At 41.6% G+C, this 21,413-nt stretch overlaps 1 protein-coding gene across 1 annotated transcript in view; it reads left to right on the forward strand.

Moving 5' to 3' along the window:
- Positions 1 to 12,189: 12,189 nt before the first annotated feature.
- The window catches only part of LOC142319049 (peptidyl-prolyl cis-trans isomerase B-like), a 40,182-nt gene continuing 30,958 nt past the window's right edge, over positions 12,190 to 21,413 (forward strand). The window contains exon 1 of the mRNA XM_075355898.1: positions 12,190 to 12,374. Within this exon, the coding sequence (XP_075212013.1) occupies positions 12,321 to 12,374 (54 nt within the window). The 5' untranslated portion in view covers positions 12,190 to 12,320. The remainder of the gene's footprint in view (positions 12,375 to 21,413) is intronic.

Consider the following 21,413-nt stretch of genomic DNA (forward strand, 5'->3'; position numbering starts at 1 on the left):
TTCGGTCAGTTAGTCTGAAGGAATCATATTAGGTTGGATGTGAAGATCTCCGTTTGAGGCCTACCTGAAGGCTAAATTTGATTTGTATTTTACTGATGCAAATGTCTGTCGAGGGATTTACATTAGTGGCATTTCGACCGAGGCCTGGCTGATGACTGTGAGATGTAATCCGTTAGAGGGTCTAAAGACGACCTCCGGTAAAGCCCCTCAGGACTTGGAATGGAGGGTGGTGTGGCAACAGGTAACGTCACAAAGTGAGTGTCTTCCCTCTACAGGGTTGGGATGTCTTTCTTAGTGCATTCGAGAAACCAGTCGGTGTGTATCTATGGAATTCACAGCCCGTACGTCAGGGAATGGTATCTCACCTGCCCTAACGCCGACTTCTGTTTCACCCTCCGGACCGTCTGGAAATAGAGTATCTAGGAACGCCTGGTAAGCCGCCACAGGTGTTAAAGTGTGGTCATAACCACCAAACCCGCATCGAACACTGGACAGCAAGTGCAATGGCTTTGGCCGGTAACATGACTTCGCGAGCTGCCAGGGGTTGCCTTCCAACTCGCACGTGGAGTCTTGCCAAAACTTGAATTTGGGTTCCTTGATGGCATGAATGTACTCATTACGGCCGCGCCGGTAGATCCGCAGATCCTCAGCACGCACGTCATCAATGATAATCCCTGTTAGGGGGTGACGCTGGTATCTTCCTAGCCGACCTAACTCTTGCACGCAGCACGCTAATGTCAGAAGACCACCACGTTTTCCCAGGTTTCCGCCTGCGTTTAACAGACGGCTCCCCGGATGCAGTGGTCATGACAACTCCAGGCACTCTCAGATCAGCGGACTGGCTACTACCTAAGGGTCCATCTGTTGGCTGAGGCCGCCGTAGGACCTTATCGCAGCCAGTCTTGATGGCGCGGCCGAATTGTTCAGCCATCTATTCCACCTCCTCTCTGTGCTCCATGCGCCATTCCAATCCCTGTAAGGCAGCCGCACACTCGCACCGCAATCAGTGCTGATCCAGACCCCTTAGGTTATAGCGCCGAAACTGGAAATCTTAGATCGCCTAAGCGATCTTGAACCGTTAGCTAGAACTGTAAGTAATCTCATAGGTTTTAAGCCAATGATCACTCACACTGGCCTCGGGCCAGACTGTCCAACTACTTGTATACGTAAGCAGATCGCCCTTCACCAAGGTGACGTCGATGTAACTTTCCCCCAGTTCGGAAGAGAAAATCGGCGGTTTTTCTGCCTCGTTAAGCATGTAGAAGTTCCTGGCTTCAACGAACTGAGGGATACCAGCGCCTCTGTGGTCAGTGAGTGGTAAACCCCAGGCGGAAGACTTGGCGTAAGCGTCCAGAGCATCCAGCACTCTGATGCCCGGGAGACCGTCCAGAATCCGCCCCAACTTCGCCAACAAGTCATCGATACTCCGTTCAAGCTTGAAGTATCCCGACACCAGTACAACATCGAGCGTATCCTCGTGACTCGCACGACGGTGAACTGCTCGTCAGAAAACTGAGACATCCAGAAGACACCCAACCAGACCGAGCTGACCACGATCGCAGAGAGCGGCCGTTCCTACGAGAATAAATAACATCAACCCCGTGGAAGTCGACCACCCTATCCCCGACCGTATACGACTTCTGGACCAAGAGGACCTCGAGGTCGTTCTCCTCAAGGATTCTCATGGTTTCACTGGTGGTCGCCCGGAAACGGTGCAGGTTTAACTGGTCTTGGCGCAAGCGTTCAATATGGTGACGACCGTTCTCGAAAGCTTCCCCCAACTCAGGCGTCGCCATACGCCGTATTATGCACGATCTTTGCCCGAGATATGTCGTGCAACCTGCATTGTTTGCCCCCGACCCGGTGTCCAGCATCAAAGCCTTTCTCCAAGGCACAAGGAGCGAACTTTGCAGGCGCGGTTTTACTAGGGTAATTAACTACCCTGTTCCCTGCAAGCGCACAATGACCACACATCTTCGACTGTGCTCTACAGCGGAGAGAGGTGTGACCTAAACCTTGACATTTGAAGCACAGGAGTACTTCTGTATGGTCAACGACCCTGCACGAAGTCCACCTAAGGAACAGCCGACCACTGTCCACCAAGACCTGCAAGATCTTAGGCAAAGTCTCAATCACCCAGTGGCTCTTTGAGGCTTCTTTCCTCTCCAAATGTCCGACCACCCTGGCCCCCTTGAGAAAGTCCTCGACAGCTATAGCCAACGCTGGATTTTGGCTGTGTATCGCCTTGAGGATTTCGAGCTCCTCTGTCCTCATTGCCCTAACTAGTTGCTGTTGGTACTAGAATTAACGTACTACGTTGGTGTAACTAGTACTAACCTTAATGTAATTAGTAGAGTGGGGTGTAGCCTAGGCAGGGTAGGGTTCACTCTTCTGAGTCGCATGTTTTTACGTTCAGTAGACCTAAGATCTGCAGTTGCCTGAAGATGTACGTGCTGGCATATATCGTCTAGATATACGCCCATTTATTCCACAACCTATGGTGATGTTTTAAGTATCAACATTTCGTACATACTACGTCAGTTGTGAAAGGCAAAAAAACTGCTTGTGTGGAGTGAAAGTCATAAAGGCGATCCGTGTAACGATCCTTCAGATTCCATTAACTGCCAAGGGCACCACAACTGCCATTCAAGAAACTGTCCGGTATACAAATTGAAAACGGCGATTCAAGAAGTCAAAACGCTGCAAAGAATAAGTTATCCTGAAACGAGGAAAATTGTCAGCAGTCGACCGACAATGACTTTTGCAGAAGTAGCTGCTGCCCCTTCTTCATCCAAATTTAACATAGAGAAAATACTTTCTGCTTATGCACCGAGTCTTGTTATCGTAACTGTGAAAATCATAAACATTAGGATCGAATCTATTCAACGAAAAGAACCAGTAAAACCTGTGAAGATGCAACCACCTATGGATGTTGTGCGTAAGGGTAAGGAGACATCTAAAAATCCAAAAATATCACTCCTTCAACCGCCATAAGGCAAAGGAAGTTGTGGCAAGTGTGCAGAAAACGTCTGAGTTTGGTTCGATGCAAGTTCAAGTAACAATAGAGAAAACATCTGATACAGAGACTGTACAGTACTAAACTATGGAACCTCCAAAAGCTCAGAGGACACCTAAGGAGAGGGTGAGTACTTCAGCCGCCCCAAATATACCATTGAAAAAAAATCAAGTTTGAACTCATTAATAACTGCGTTAAGCGTACCATCTAGATTGGTATCATCTGATGCCAGCCGCTGAACATCACTGGTATCCAAAAAGGAAGAAGATATCATATCCAAAGCTTCAGGCACCTTGTCATCAGAGGTTGAGGCCATCAGGGGATTTCTGAAAGGAAAGCCTAAGCGGTAAAAAAAAGTGATAAGTTCAGGAATTAAGATTTAGTGTTTGTAACTTTTGAGTTTCTAATCAAGACTGATTTAAATAGTTTTCAGTCTAATGTTAAGGTGTGACAGAATTTTTAGTGTTTTTTTTTTTTTTTTGTTTGGGAAAAGGGCGCCGACGTAAGAGATCATGCTTTCGAAGACACCTCGGTACACCATGTATATTTGACGGCCAGACAACCCATAGTCCTTCCGAGCAATGATTCCATCCTTGGCTCTTGTAGTGAAAGGTTGTGTCTTATTGTGCTCTGTGATTGTGAGTTGTAACCAGTCCAGCCAGGTGTTCAACAGTTCTTCTACCTGCGTCGCCAGACAATGTGAGAAGGGTCTGCTAGGACATCAGCCGGGCGGCCAGCTACCTGGATTACAGGCCAGTTACATTAAGAAAAGGATAATCCTTTTCTTAATTTTATTTCTATTCTATTCAAATTTCTATAATAATGTAAAGTGAACTCTTGTAGTCATTACGAACACATTAAGTTAATAGCCTATTATTATAGGACTATTGTGCTGATTTTAAAATAATTTTATTTTAAATTGTTTGATATAATCTGTACCTATTTAGGTCTACAGGTTATATCTTGTTTTGATTTTTCTTGTCAGTGGTTTTATTTTGCAGCAAGTGTACATTAAGAAGTGTTTAATTAAGTTTAATTTTAATTTTTAAATCTTATTCTTTATTTTTCCTCAATGGAAGGAAAAGTAAGGCCTGCCCCGCCCCGTTCTCCCACCCCGGAACTGTCCGTCGGTGGAGAGGAAAGCGGGTCTGGCGCTAGGAAGCGCCAGAAACGCCGGGACTCCGCGCCACCTATGGAGACGGAGCCCGTAGCGGGCTGCAGCAAGGCTGCAGCAGCCGCCAACCCGCAGGCTGATGATGGGGCCCCATCACAGCCTGCTACCGTCAGGCGGGAGAAAATCCCGCCAATAATGCTGGACTGCCCGAAGGAGTGGCCAGCATTAGCGCGCGACATTAAGTCGCGGATCGGGGGGCGCCTGGTGGCTAAAAGCACCGGGCTCTCGATAAGGCTGCAGCTGGGCAGCGAGGCGGATTACCGGGCGGTGCAGAGTTTTCTGCACTCGAAGGGAATCGCCTTTCACTCCTTTCAGCTCCCGAAGGACAGGGAGCTAAAGGTGGTTATACGGGGAATCCCCTATGGGGCTGCCCCGGAGGAAGTAAGGGAGGAACTGACCTCCCTTGGCTATGAGGTGGTTTCGGTTAAGAAGCTCCTCACAAGGGACGGTCGGGAAACCCCGACCTGCCTAGTGGCCCTTAAGAGGACCCCTTCGGCCCGGACCATTTATGACCTTGGCAGTATTTTTTACTGCAAGGTCGCAGTGACTGCGTTTGTGTCACGAGGGGGGCCACCCCAGTGCCACAGATGCCAGAAATTTGGACACTCGTCCAATTACTGCCAGAGGGCCCAGCAATGTGTCAAGTGTGGTGGGGACCACGACACTGCCACATGCGTTAAGCCGCGTGAGGAACCACCCTCATGCGTTAACTGCAAGGGGCCTCATCCGGCTAATTACCGGGGTTGCCCCTATTATAAGGAGCAAGTCAATAAGGTCAAGGGCATTAAAAAGCCCGCGACTGTTGACGGCCGCAGCTGGGCCCGTGTTGCCGGTGGGGGAAAATCAGCCCCCAAACCGGAGGTGCCGGCACCTGTGGCCAAGGCGGTAGTGAAAAAAGGGGAGGTACCCTCCCCAACACCCGCCAAGCCAAAACCGGCGGCGACCACCAAGAAGGTGGTGAAACAAAAGGCGGCGTCAAAGCCGGCCCCGGCGAAGAAGGCCAAGCCTTCCTCGACGGGAAAGGCCAAGCCTTCCTCGACGGGAAAGGCAAAGCCTGCTCCGGCTGGGAAGGCCAAGCAGGCTGTTAAAAACACCGCGGCCCCTGTGACCCCGCGCCCCACCAAAAGGGCGGCCGCGCCAAAAGGCACCTCCAGCGGCAATCCGAAACCGGCTACCCCGTTGGAGACCACTGGCATGGACTTCCTGTCGCAGATGACAGTGAAGGATATCCTGCCACATATCATGATGGTTTTGCCACGCCTGCTCCAGGCAAAATCTCTCAAGGACTGTATTCAGTCCTTAATAGAGTGCCTCATGGCTGTACTGTCCAGGTATGGTTAGGCCCACCCTCAGACTCTTGCAGTGGAACGCCAACTCAGTAGTAGGCCGGACGGAGGAACTATGCCGTCTGGCCGAGGATCTACTGATAGACGTGATACTGTTGTCTGAGACGTGGTTGAACCCAACCAAGCAACTGACCCTTCGGAACTATTTTACATATAGGACGGATAGGCCAGTTCGACCCGGATCTCGCACCTCTGGTGGAACTGCGGTTTTAGTCCACAGACGCCACATGCATACGCGCGTTGTTCTTCATACAAACGTGATGGAGCAAACGTGTGTGCATGTGGAGCATCTGGGCACGGTGTATCGGCTGGTTTCGGCTTATAGCAAGCCGAACGACGCGGTAACCGGCGCAGATCTGGATGCCGTGCTGGAAAATTGGGATGGGCCCATGATACTCATGGGCGACCTCAATGCCAAACACGTGTCATGGAACAGCATTCTGACAAATCCGAATGGCAGATTGCTGTACGAAAGGGCGAGAGCCCGCCGCTTGGTCGTCGTAGGCCCTGAGGTGCCCACGTTCGTGCATCGCTCAGGCAGATCTAGGCCTGACGTGCTGGATATCGCAGTCATGAAGGGGGGTACCCTCCCATTCATGATTGAAACGATAGAAGACCTCAGCTCGGACCATTCCCCTGTCCTGTTGGAACTAGGTCAGGCAGGGGGTGGCCGAGATCCCCCGCCTATACCCCGAAGGTCAGTCAACTGGAAAAGGTTCTACGAGACCCTCCAGCGGGAGTACAGGCCGGTAAATCCTGAGCTCCTGAACACCCCGGAGGAAATCGACGACACTGTCGGGCGCGTCACGTCGTCAATGACTGAGGCCCTGGCAGGCAGCTCATCGGCCAAAACTCGAGCAGTTGTTCGAAACGACCTCCCTCCTCATATCTCCGAAGCCATAACGGAGAAACGACGACTGAGGAGGAGATATCGAATCACCCTGTCCCCCGCTGATAAGCGGGCCTTTTATAATCAAACGGACAGGGTAAAACAACTGCTGACAAGCCATCGAGAGGATTCGTGGAACGAATACCTCGCCTCGGTCTCTGACGACATCTCCTCGGTGTTCAGGTTGAACAGGAGACTGCGAGAAGGGAAGAAGCCTCGCCATCCGGTTGTGGGGCAGCGAGGTTTTCTTGCATACTCGGAGGCGGAGAGGGCCGAGGTATTCGCCGATACCTTGGAGGAGCAGTTCACTCCAAACCCCCCTCCCTCCCCGAACGACGAGCACACAACCGAGGTGGAATCCTTTCTTGTAGATTATTTCTCACAGGTGGAGGATGCCCCTCTAGAGATTGACCAAGTCACTGAAGCGGAAGTTTCCGCAGCCATTAAGGCCACAAGCCCCGACAAGGCCCCGGGTGTCGACGGGATCAGCGCCCGTGCATTCCGGAACATACCGGCCTCCGTGATTACAGCAATTTCGGTGATATTCACGTCCATTTTGTACGTTGGATATTTCCCGAATTGTTGGAAAACGGCCAAAGTCGTATGTTTACCCAAACCGGGGAAAAGTTTACTTTTCCCACGGAATTATAGGCCAATCTCCCTGTTACCGGTATTGTCTAAGTTGTTCGAGAGGATTTTTCTTGAAAAACTGAGGCGATACATGGAGGGAGAAGTGCGGCCCGAGCAATTTGGGTTCAGGGAGGGTCACTCAACCACCCTCCAACAGGTAAAAATAATAGACGACCTTGTCGGAGGCCTGAACAGGAAACGGGTGACTGCAGCCGTTTTTCTGGATGTGGCCAAGGCCTTTGACAAAGTTTGGCATAGCGGGCTGCTTTATAAGCTAGCGCGATCGGCGATCCCCTACCGCTATGTCAGACTGATGCGGTCATATCTGCTAGACCGACATTTTGTCGTGCGCGTAGGGGAAACGATTTCCTCCACCAGAGAAATAGCCGCTGGGGTTCCCCAAGGAGCAGTACTTTCCCCGTTCTTGTACACTTTGTACGTGAACGATATGCCGCTGTCGGAAGGGGTCAAAACGGCCCTTTACGCAGACGACACGGCATATTTCTACGAATCCGCAAATGTGGATTACGCGGTCCGGAGGCTCCAAAGGCAGCTGGACTTAGTGGAACCGTGGCTCGACATGTGGAGAATCAGGGTCAACGGTGAAAAATCGGTGGCCGTGATGTTCACATGCAAGACACGAAAACCGACCAGAGAGCTGGAAATCTCAGGGGAGAAAATCCCTTTTGAGAAAACAGTTAAGTACCTGGGGGTGGTGTTGGACAGGCGGCTTACCTTCGGCGAACATGTAAATTATGCGACCCGGAGGGCTAAGGCCGCCAGAGCCTCACTATACCCAGTGCTGAACAGTGCCAGCCCATACCCACTGGCAACTAAGCTTCTCATTTTTCGGCTGTACGTACTGCCGATTCTAACATATGCTTACCCGGCATGGGGGGCAATGTTGAGCTCCTCGCTTCAAAAGAAGATCGAGGCCGTCCAAAACATCGCGTTGCGGACGATCTTTGGAGCTCCGTGGTTCGTCAGGAACGCCACTCTCCGATCTGATGCGAGATTTCAATCCGTGTCCGAGGTGGGGGTGGCGCAGGCGCGCAGACTGTTCGGGAGAGCGGCTGTGTCCGAACACAGTCATCTTCGGGACATCTGCAGAGAGGACCCAACTCCGACAGTTGTAAGGAAGCGGCCTCACGCCGTACTGGACGAACCACCGTGATGGTGCGGTGCGGTAGCCGAAAATCGACAAACCAGGCTTAGGGGCCTCCATATCGCATGAGCCATAAACGGAATAGTGCGTCAGACGCGTTTCCGGGGTCGCGAGTGAATAGTTTTTTTTTTCGCGAGTTATATAGTTTGAAGACTTCAAATACGGTAAGTCGCGGGTAAGTCAAAAAAGGGGAAAAACGCGGTTTTTTTTTTTTTTTTTTTTTTTTTTTTTTTTTTTCTTTTTCTCGCGTGTGTTTTGTTCTGTTTCTCTAGTTTCAGAAACGGGAGAAACGTGGATGTGGAACGACGCGTCGTGCCGTCTCATCCTGCCAGTCGAAAGGAAAGTAAAAATTAATTTTTTTTTTTTTTTTTTTTTTTTTTTTTTTTTTTTTTTTCTCGTGTAGGTGTTCTGCTTCTTTTGTTGCAGATGCCAACAGCCACCACAAAAACAAATGGTTTCTTCACTGCAGCCACGCGGTCCCCCCAACCCCTTCTCAGACACACGCGTGTCTGAAGGTTAATAAATTACGTGGAAAGAGTAATTACTGTTTACTTCTTTCCAGAAAATCGCCGCCCCAAAACCGCGATCGCGAATAGGTATCACCATCTGTAAGTTAAACTTACAGTAAGATAAAATAACCCAGCAATTGCGACTCCTCCGGAAAAGGGGACACATTGCTCCCTCCTTATAGCTAGTGCCCCGTTGTGGCCTATTAAAGAGTCCTGCTAGCCTATTAAAGAGTTAGCACCGAAAGGACTTCAGTGGACGGTCTGAAGGGGAATTACGTCGGGAGGACAGGCTTTATAAGCCTAGCCTTCCGCGGTCGGCCCATGAAATGGGTTCGATAACGCTGGTTTAACAACGGATTGGAATGCAATTAAATCCGTCTTAAATTCACTAAAATAATAATAGACAAAACTTGAAAAATTAGATCCGAGATTAAAAAAATAACCCTTTTAAAAACAAGCCCGATTAGAAAGATCCAGCAGCAAGGGACTCTGTCCAGGTTCTGCGATAAAGTAGGGAGTAATAGACTCCTGCCAACTTTGCATTCCATTCCATTCCATTCCGAGCAATCCTACGAAGTTTGTTCATCACTGAGACGGCGTCCGTCGCTAATTGCCTAATGTGGTTGCTAAACAACAACTTCTCATCAAACAAAACGCCTAGGTACTTATGAACTCTCACTCGGCTGAATACACAGCCTTTACACTTAATGTGGCGGTTTCGGCCGTACGATAATTTGTCTGCACCCTTGAGAAGCATAAACTTCGTCTTGGGCACAGAAATCTTTAAATTTTGAATGTCCATTGAGCCCTCCGCGGTCGACAAGGCCGCTTGAGCTCGATCTTCCAGCTGCGGTCGTGAATTATTACGAACTAAAAGGAGACAGTCATCGACGAAAGCCTGAGCCGTGACCCATTCTGGGAATGTCAATCCCAGAAACCCGTTAAATACCAGGTTCCACAGCAGGGGACCGAGAACGGAACCCTGCATGCTTCCCCTGGTGACGGAGTTTTCTACAACTAGGTGCGCTTCTTTAAACAGAGCCGTACGATTAGACAAATAGTCACATACTACGGCCTGCAGGGCTACGGAAACACTGCGGCGTTCTAACTCATAGAGGACAGAACTGCAACACAATGAAGGAAATACTGCCTCTATGTGTATAAAGATTGCCAAAACACATTTACAGTCGGCGCTTTCCATCTCGGCAAGAGCATTTAAGATCCAATCCTCAGTGTCAACCCCTTTCGTGAACCCATACTGGCCTCAATTTAGAAAACACAGTTCACCTCGATACTTTCCCAGTGCAGTTCCAAAACCAGCCTTTCAAGCAACTTGCCGATTACCGTCAAGAGGCTGATGGGCCGATAACTGTCGACGTCACTAGTATCTTTTCCTAGTTTTAAGAGCACCCTCACCAAAGCCACTTTTTAACAAGTTGGGAAGCAGCCCTAGCTAAGGCAGCCCGTGAACAGCCTGCCAAGCGGCTCTCTTATGACAGGCACCAGATGGTAAAATATATCCGGGTCAAGTTGGTCAACCCCCGGTGCCTTTTTCAGTGCCATGTTATTAAGATGGTGTAGAACACGGCCTCGCAGAACTACTGACAGTTTCCACTGGTCCCTGGCAGTATTTATATCCGCTGGTCTGCAGAACCAATACCCGCCTCATCCCTTTAACTGTTGAAGCGTAATAATTTTCATTGTCCCCGCCCTTACGTTTTTCTATACGTTCTTATTCCGATCCGGTAACCTTTCTGGTAAGACAACAGCTTTTATAAGTGCAATTATCTGTATTACAAAGAAAAAACTGTAACGGTTTAGAAACGGACTTGTAACTGAGAAAAGAATTTCTTTTAATTCCTTCTGGATTCTTCTTTCGTTATTATTTTCTCTTTCTTCCTTCTTAATAGAAAGAAATCCGTTAAACAGGTCCTGCTATAATACAACTGAACTTGTAAATTGTTGTAGCCATATTGTATTCAAAATGTACCTTAAATATGTCATAAATATTGTTTGAATTTCCTTTAGACATATTTCAGAAGGAAGAGATAGTGAATGTACGCTGGATTCTGTTTTTAGTCAGCATTACTATTATGGCCAATTCTAATAATAATTATCATTATTTATTAATATGGAACTATCTATTCTAAAACGTAGTTAATGTAATACCTGTTTCTAAATAGTGTATAATTAGCACTTAAACTTGATTATACGGTTTCTTATTTAAAATCGGTTACAATTTACCCTTTTCAATGAGACTCTTGGTGGTTGGTTCCAACGGGATTGATTTTTATTTATGTTTGTTCTGATTCTTACTAGATGAAATACGTAACTACTCAATTTTTAGAAATAAAAACACAACTATTGATCGACTAACAATTATTTAGAGAAAAAAATATATATCAAAATATATCATTTTTTTTATTAAATTAATTGTTCATCAAAAATATTAAAGAAAATTAAGATATGTAAAAATTTTTTTTAAGTATTGAGAAAGGTTATTAAATAAATTGAAAGAAAAAAATATATTTTTTACTTTGAGTTCCGTATAAAAAAAGATAGTTTTGACAGTAGAAAGTTGTACATATATCATTAAATAAGAACTCTTAGAATGCCACTAAGCATACTTACTTTCTTCCAAATTTGGTGGAAATATTGTTTATCATGTGTACATCGATTTTTTTTTTAAGTTTATATAACTCTTTTAACTTTTTATTAATAAATAATAAAAACTTAAATTTAAGCATTAAAACACGATATTTAATTTCGAAAAATTATTTACTCCATCAAAAATAAATGTAATACGGCGCTAAGTATATCAATTTGTAAGTTAGAACTTGGCAAACACTTTTACAAAGAAAAACACGCAAAATGAGATGCCACACGGAATCTTAATGTCAATCAAATTCTAAATGATATATCACGGCCTGATGTTGATATTATCCTCCATTGGGATCCACGGACAGTTAAACGCAATGTACTCTCATTTATATCCAAATATAAAAAAAATCAGTATCTCTATTAATATAAAAGGAGGAAATGAGTCGCAGTATTTTATTTATAAATAAAAAATAAATAAATACTTATAAATCAAACAGTTTTTCTTACAATATTATATTTTTTATTAATTGATGAAAATAGCATCTTTAATCTGCAGATTAAAATATATTGCCTGTTAATGAACTTGATTACCGTTGAAGAAAGGGAAGATTTATTTTATTCTTTGTTTATTTATAGAGTTAGAATGTAGCAAAAATTATTCATCGATGTTTAGGGCAACGATTAAATGAAATAAAAGATACGTGGGAACAGTATTATAATAAAAAGTGCACCTAGTAAAAAATTGATCCTAGAGACCTAATAAATTAGATTAGCGTACGACGTTAGTCTCGTGACTTCCTGTAACTGTAGTTGTGTAGTGGGGTTAACAGACAATCCTCGATGGAGGGGCATTTCGTATCGTTTACAAAGCAGCTAAACGGCCAACGATCAGTATTTACAATACTCTTGGTAGAAAGCGGTGGTAGTTGCGCATAGTTTTCGGTATTATTTGTGGTAGTGGAGGTCAAAACCTCCTTATATTTTACAAAAATGTTTAAACAATCAGCTTTATTTTTTATTTCTTTTATAGTGGCTACAATATTGGTAAGTCAATCGACGATTCGTTTATAATTATATTTATTTGGTAAGTAATAATATTACTGAAAAGATGTTCTGTTAAATTATAACTGTCAATATAGCATTATTTACAGACGTAATATCAATTAAAAATTATATCAAATTATTATAGAAGTTTCCACTATAGTATAGTCTATACTACAGAAAATAACTAGGATTGCTTGTATTGAAGAAGATTTCTTAGAAATCTGTTATAGTTTATTTTTTGAATTTATTTTACAGAAGAAAAGTTTTTTATCTGAGTACGCATTTTAATAGCCTGCATAATCTTTGTAATAAATAAGTATAATGATAACAAACGGGCGTTTCTTATCGATTATTGTATTATTATTCTATCTATTCCGTAGACTAATGTTTTTAAACTTAATTACGCAAGCGTACTGATTAAAAAAAACATATTTCACTTGTACGTTTCATCATTCTTATGAAACCCGGTTGTACATATTTGCGACCAGCAAGATTAGATAAACTTCCCAAGTTTATTTTTTTAGCTCACGGCACCAAAACACAACACCAATTACAGTCAAAAATTACAAACATTTAACAAATTAATATAAGCTACTGATTCTGGAGTCGCCACCAGAAAATATTCAGGAGTCCCTTCATAAGCTGTCCTAGGGCAAACTTCTGTGATGTGTTTTAACAGTTTGATTTTCATCACACCATTTTGTATAAATTACTTTCCAAGTAATTTATTAAAAGTAAAAATTACTTTCCAAGTAATTTATACAAAATATTTTATTATAATAACCATTTCAATTACATTCGTGTTTTGTAGAGTATACAATGTGTAATTATATATGCTTATGTTTATTAATTAATTTTTTTATTTTTGTGAGTTGATATTGTTTATTATATTGAATGAAATTATGGAAATACCCGGAATATGTGACGCAGCTTTATTTAGTCTAGACCAGTAAATGACTGCGTTCCTTCTTCGTGAAATGGCAGTCTATCCTATATTTGCTGCCATATCCATCTGATTTCTCAATCCAAGATGTGTTAGGAAACAAAACTAAGTATCTGCTAGCCATAAAATTCAATCGGTGTGACTAGGCCTCGATCTGTCCATTTTCCACATGAGAAATAATCATTTAACTACTATGCCACTACGGCACAGTGTAAGCCGATTAAAATTGCTGATCGAATAGAGTTTATAAAAGATTATTTAAAGACGAATCCTTGCATTTAAATAATGACATTTAAAAAATTTTTATTTACTTTGAAATTCATGGGTCAACAACGATAAAACAAGATAACCTTTCAAAAAAAAAAATAAAAAATAAATTGTAACTAACTTTCTGATAACATAGATTTTATGTTTCCAAAATCTTTTCATATTTTCATACGCTTTGTTTAAAATCTATGTGTTGTAATTAATATTTTTGTAAGTATGAGGAGATTAACAAAGGTTGATTCTATTGTTGTGAGATGAGCTTGTATAAGTTCATTATATCAAAGGATGGAGGTACATTCACCACAGACACAATGAACATTCGCTCCATATACAATAAAATTATTAATCATTCCTAATCTTCTCATTAAAACACACATACAAAAAATATTAACCAAAGCATACAAATTTTATTTACTCCACAAAAAAACCAAGATATAAACATGTTCGAACAGTATTAAATTATAAAACGTACTTAAGTAGTCAAAAAATACATATTAAAAATAAAAATGCAAAAAAAAAAATAAAAACCTTACTCGACCACTAATAAAGGACTAAGTATCGTAAGACGGATAACGTTAGCAGTAATAACACTAGTGACTCCACTGTTTAATTGCATAATTAGTTCTGAAAAAAATCTTCTGGAAGCAGAAAGTACGTCGTTATTGTTTTTTAAAATTGTTCGGAACCGGTAGATGATAAAATTAATTTTCCTAAATTTAAGGTGCTTTTATCTAGTTTTTCTCCAAAAAACTGTTCATTCAGTATTTTATAACGGCTCTTAGAATAAAAGTAAAAAGTTTAAAGAAATGTAAGAAAGTGATGTCTCATATAAAATCGAAAAATTCGAACTTTAACAGTGCTCATATGATTTATTAAACAAATAAATTGTTAGCGCTGTCAAAAAAGCCTTGATTATGTAGAAAATCTGCCGTAAAGTAGGACATTTGTAATTTATGTCAGAATTAAAGTGTAGAAAATAAACACGTGTGAAAAAATTAAAGAATCTGTTATGAAAGATAATAAAATCCATGGCCTCGTAAAATAAATCTGCTCTTTGGAGATAAAAGTGAATATTAAACTAACTCAGATACTCTTGTGTCCAAAGAAAATGTTAGTTTTTGGTCTCACAACAGTCTACGATGGAAACAAGAAATGGTTTTAAACATTCTTTGGAAAGAACAAAACAAATATGAAGCAAGTAGAAATCCTATTACTAATTCGTCATTGTAAGATAAAACAGTATTATTATAACTGTTAAATAAACCCGTTGACTAAGTCACGGCTATTGTTATATTTTCTCAGCTTTTTAAAAGGCTTAATTATGAAGTAATATGAAAAATAGGCTTAATTAAGAAAAAATGCTTAATTTTGAAAAATGTGCAGATATACAGAAGAAAAATAATTTTTATCAGCAACGTAATAATGCCTCAAAATTTTCAATTGTTTTACAAGCAAAATCAGTCGTTAGTTTATTGCTTAATTTCTTTAATTACATTTCTTCCTCTTTAGCATCTGAAGAGATTGATTATTGGGAAAGAAATGTTTTAGAAGAAATCAAGGCGTGAAGAATCTACTGAAATTAATCACTCTATTGCGGTTGACATTGATGCTAATAAGCTGTTTGTGATGCTGCAGTATCCACGTTCAAACCCAAGAAAAGATGTATTATTTACATTTTACTCGATGGCTTAATTTCTAAGCTATCGTTATTCTGTCCCAGGACGATTTAGGTCTGAGGCTAGATTGACAGATCTGAAAGGTATGCTTTCAAATCTGGTTAGATCACTATTTTTCCTCGGTCGACTCGCATCTCAGCTTCACTTGCTGTAGGTAGCCTTTACTATTCATATTTAGAGGTCAGACTTGAACTCCCATCCCGCTTAGAGATTAGTCTTAGTTATGGATCAGTCGCTCTTTAGCGGAGTTTTTTTATTGCTGGGATTAGTTAGCTAGAGCTGGATGACCGCACCCTGTCGGGGGTGAGGGTGCTCGAAATATATGATGGACCCCCGGAGAAAATTCATCCTCAACAAAAATCCTTTGCTTTTGCAGAAACCCATTAAATACGGAACAGGTTGATTCGCTAATCCCTCGCAATGTTGTGGTAAGGTCGACCATGACCAACCAAGATTGATTCATCATCGATATCTATAATTAAAAGTCTTCAGAACCACGCTGACTCAGAGCTTGTTTGAAAGGAAATACGGGAGAGAAAAACTTTTGAATGTTATTTTGTATCTTAACTCTTGATTCTCTGAAGTTCTGGAAGCAAATAGGAGCATTCATTCTGATCTTGAATTCTCCTTGTAATATTAGTGTGATGTTTGTTGTTCCTGGAATTTAGGTTTTATTTATCTTGAAACATTGGCACATTTTTTTTTATTTTTTAAAATCCTTTTTGCTTTCTTGTTGAACTTTTCCTCAGAGTCCTGCAGAAGTTATCAACTTAATACATACTATCAGTTTTAGGCATACATAGATAATCCTAATTTGTAGTAAATTAATATTAAGTCAAAAGTCAAAAACAAAATATACGGTACCTGATGGTGAGGAAAAGGAAATTAGTGCCGAGAAAGGGTGACAAAGATGGTTCAAGAATATACTATTTTGATACTTTTATGATACTATTTTAACATCTGATGGAAGACCAGATAATTATATCTTGGAAAAGGTTGGTAAAGGTAGATCGATTACTAAAGTTTTTCACCTAGTTTTTGTGGAATGAACAAGTATCAAAAAACACCAAGAAGAGAACATTCAGTTCCTTTGTTGAAAGCACATCTACTTACGGAGCAGAATTTTGGACTCTCCAGTCCAGACTGAAAAGTGGAGTGACGGCAGCGGAGATGAGTTTTTGTAGGAGTTGTCTATTCAGGATCGAGTTTGAAATGATGAAACCTTGAGGAGGATGGGAAGGGCAGTTTTGTTAACAGAAAATCGATAATTCACCTGGTAATGTCATATGAGACGAATTAGGAAAGTAGAATACCTTGGAAAGTCTGATCATTGATTCCAAAATGAAAAAATGAATTGTGGCGCCATGGATAGGAGAAGCCTAGTGAATGTTTAGCAGAGGAAAATGGCATTTTGGGATTGCGGTAAATGGGCTGGTGCTGTAAACGAATGGCACTAAGTAATAATAATACTAAGTAGTTTTCAGTAGGTGATGGGTAAATTTCAAATCTTTTTGGGTTTATATACATATCTAGGTACAGTACACCTTGTACAAACAAGCCGAACAGATACGTGGAGATGTGTTGATACACTCCGCTCGTTCCTCTAACCATGTAAGGACAGATAACCGTTTGCTAACCTAGCCGGTGCGTCATGCATAATTTCACACTTTATTCAGGTAGTTTTTACTGTAATAGTTGTTATGACTAATCTGTCGTACAAAATTAATGATAATAATGAGTTATTATAAATAAATATAAAACAGAAGTGTATACGACTTGTATTTTATGTTGAAAGAAATGAGTAGATGAGTAGAACTTGTGTGTTATCGAAAGAATAACAAGGAATTTGTATATATTCTGTACATACTTGTACGTGTGGACCTGTGCCAGTTCGGGTTATACTACTTATACACATTTTTACCTCATCTTAGGTTAGTTCAGTTGGATCTAGTAGCTGGTCTTTCTTTTCTGTGAATAGTTTTCCTGTTTAGCCTTGAATAGCAATTTTTATTTGAAGCTCTAAAACTGTTCAAGAGTTCGGTTTACTTATTTACTGTAATAGAAATACCTTCATATAATTTATTTTTCATCAACAGTTTTTGTTTCAGTGACAGTTTTTGGTTCTGACAAGTTGACATCAGAAGAACAGTTTTTTTTAAGTATAGTCTGTTATTCTTACTTATTTATCTAATATTTAGTCTTTGCGTCTGATCCCGCAGGGAATGACCTTTAATTATCCCTTCTCAGAATGGTATCATTTAATTTCAAATTAATTGGCTGGCATTGTTAAAACCACTTAATATCCGCATATTTAAGCAATTTTTCTTTTTAATGGTTTTAATTTTGATCTCGCGATCTTTAACTACTGGGTATCAAAATAACACAAATTGTAAATTTATCAATTTTTATAATTCTTAACAAGAAGTCATGGCTTGAACTTATGTTTTCTAATGTAGAAATAAAATTAGAAATTTTGTTTAAAATAATATTTTCCTAATGTTCTACCCATTAATTAACTGGTTTATGCAATCAAATTCTACCTCATCTTTAGGAAAAATAAACATTAATTCGAATTGCAACTGCCAATTATTAATATTTCAAATTGATTCAAAAGTATGAATCAAAAAATATAATAGGCGGTTTACATTTTTGAAATACTAAATGTTTATATCACCTCAGGTCTTCAAATAAATTATTAGATACCGTTAAGGCTGGTGTCATTAACTGAGACATCTACGTTGGATCAACTTTTAAGTTATGGTAACATACTTTCAACTACATTTTAATCACATTATACTAATGTTTTACCTATTATAATAGGAATAAACCTTTTATTTTCCTATATGAACGTTACAATCTGTTCAACTAGTGAGCGATAAGCAGCCCACCCCACGGCCCAATCACATGACGATGGTATATGTGACATGTAAATAAAGTTTGGTTTTAGACTGTGGTTAATTGAACCCCGACTACCAAGTACACTTTTATCCACTGTCTAGCATTCAAATCCATATAAAAGCAACTAGAACATATTTTACTGGGATTTAAACGTAAGAACTTTCGATTTCAAAAATCCGCTGTTAAACAACTGATTTACGACGAATTAACAACTAGACCGTTTCGGTGGGCTTAGAATAATTTGACAAAATAATATTGTATAATGTCAAATTAATTTCATACGTCTTGACAAATTAATAGCTGATCTTAAAATGAAATATCTAGAATACTTTGAACCAAAATGTGACGGTACGCTTTGACAAACAATTATCGAAGAAGACAGAAATCAGTAAAGAAGTAAGACAAGGGTGTATATTATTGCCAACTCTCTTTGATGATCTTACTGTGATTTTGGCAGCATGTTTTCAGGAACTTCAAGATTTATATACGTAATTTTCAGAGTAGTGATGAATATGGATTAGTTATGAATGAAAATAAGGTTGGACTGACGCAGCTCCCCAACAGGGAGCTGAAATGAAAATATTGCTGAACATGTTAAAACATTAAAATTTTTTGATACAGTTAACAATTCTGTTAACAACTACACCACTGAAAGTAAAAAACATTCATAAAGTGCGAGTAAAATTTCAATTAGAAGATAATATTTGGCAGGAATTTGAGGTTGAATTTGGAAGTTTGTTCTGGTGAAACGCTATATTATTATTGTTCTTCAATACGGAGCGGAAGCATGGATTCTATAGTCAGCAATTCTAAGAAAGATTTAGGCATTTGAAATGTATATCTTAAATTTTAAGATGTTTGACAGATCGGTTTGTGAACGTTGAAATTTTCAGAAGACTGGAGAAGCGAGCAGAAATTTCGGAACCAGTTAAGAGCAGGAATATATCATATCTTAGTCATTTACTGTGTGGGGTAAAATATATTACTATTCTACAAATGATAATGCAGAGAAATATCAAAAAAAAGAAGTGTATGAAGAAGAAGAAGAAGGAGTAATGTGGGAAAGTGGTTTGGATATTCATTAAGTGACCTGTTCTAAGCAGCAGCTTCTAAAACTAAGATTACAATGATGATTATCAAACTCCGACACTGATTATTAGAGATTCTTTAACGTCCCAACCCTGTAGGGAAAGACACCCGCCTTATGACGCCTCCGGTCGCCACACCACTCCCTCCCATTCCTAGCCCTGATGGGCTTTAACGAGAGTCATCTTCCGCCCTCTAACTTTTTACATTTCATAGTAATAAGCCAGGCTTCGTTGGGATGCCACTGATGTAAATGCCTCATTAGACATTTACATCAGTGATTTATAAACTCAGATTTTGGCTGATTATAGGGGTTGACTTGGACTGTCTCCTTATCGTTTGCAACCACTACTAGACCCTTGCTGGTCTATCTTATTTACTTGATCTTTATGGGTTTTCCGGTTGCCGCGAAGGGCAACCTGAAAATCCTCCTTGGGTTGCCTACTAGTCTTAATAGACCCCTCAGTCTTATTAATAAAAAGCACCTCGGGCTGCTTCGAGGTTTGACTAGCCTTGCGCTTGCCCCGCACAACGTCAGCGTAACGCTTCGGCTGTTTGGGAGCAGGCGTCGGAACCTGAACTACCTTGATCTTGGGCTTGGAAGCCAACTTCTCAAAAATATCTGCCAGAGCAGAAAGAACACTCCTAATATGCCTTGACGTACTCTTGGTTTGCTTGGCATTTCTCCCGCCACCATCCCATTCGGTCGCCCTAAAGCATGAGACCGAATGTCAGTGCCACAAACGGCTACTGAACCTCGAAACAGTTTAGCGACCAGTGTCCTAAATAGCTCCTATAGCTTACCTAACAATGTGAGCGGACTAAGCGCGGTGCCATACACCACCGGCTTACGAATTCCAACCGCTCACTTGTCATATATTTATTAAAATAGATAGGCGCACCCCGTCAACTCCTAAAAATATATATGACATCCATAAATTAAAATTTATTTCGTCTAGAGAGCAATTCGCTGCCAAGCCTAGGTTGCTGAATGCCGGCAAGTACTTGTCAACCATATTAAAGTGCTTGCAGCCTTAATTGGCAGGTGGTCAGCCATATATATCTGTAGGTTAGCTTCACTCAGAAGTGCAGTAGGAGTCTTTTCCTTTAGGTAAACTACTAATGTCGGTTGATCCGCATCAAGGAACTTCCACACGGTCCGACAATGTGGCTCTTGCCATATTGATTCTCCGCTTTTGAGTGGCCAATTTTTCCCTTGACCTCTAAGTTCCAATGTTGCCCGGTCTCTGCCCCCCCCCCCCCCGCCGCCAAGAGCAGGGCAGTCAAACATCAGGTGTTCATTTGACTGTTCACTTGGCATATTCGTTGAAGCCAGGAAGCTCTATTTGATTAACAACGTAGAACAACCGCCGACTTTCTCTTCCGAACTGGGGGAAAGTTACATCGACGTCACTTTGGTAATGGGCGACCTGCTACGAAGTACAAGTAGTTGAACTGTCTGGCCCGAGGCCAGAGTGAGCGATCATAGGCTTATAACCTATAAGATCGTTTACAGAGGCGGTCTAAGAGCTCCAGATTGGGTCGCTATGGCCCTGGATCAGGACAGGCTGCAGCGTGAGTGGGCAGCTGCCTTGTAGGGGTTGGAATGGCGCATGAAGCACAGGGAGGAGCTGGAATTGATGGCTCCCTGCCATCAGTTGACGGAACCCTGCGGGTTTGGAAGCCAGCAGTGATCCGTCTCGGTCCCCTGCTGTGGAACCTGGTATTCGACGGATTTCTGGGAAGGGGTTTATTTCCAGAAGGGGTCACGGTCCAAGCTTTTGCCGATGACTGTCTCCTTTTAGTTCGTGGTAATTCACGACCACAGCTAGAATACCGGGCGCAGGCGGCCTTTTCAACCGCAGAGGGCTGGATGGACATTTAAAATTTAATGATTTCTGTGCCCAAGACAAAGTTTTTGCTTCTCAAGGGTGCAGACAAATTATCGTACAGTCATAACCCGTATACTAAATATAAAGGCTATGTAATCAATCAGCCGACTTAGATCTCATAAGTACCTAGGTGTTTTTTTTTATTATGAAAAGTTACTCTTTAGCAACCACAATAGGCAAGTAGTAGCGGACGCCGTCTCAGTTGTACACAAACTTAGGAGGATTGCTCGGAATGACTATGGGTTAGCCGTGGCAAAATTCTTCTCCTCGCTCCTGC

Source organism: Lycorma delicatula, chromosome 2 (genome assembly GCF_047948215.1).
Source record: "Lycorma delicatula isolate Av1 chromosome 2, ASM4794821v1, whole genome shotgun sequence".
NCBI lineage: Eukaryota > Metazoa > Arthropoda > Insecta > Hemiptera > Fulgoridae > Lycorma > Lycorma delicatula.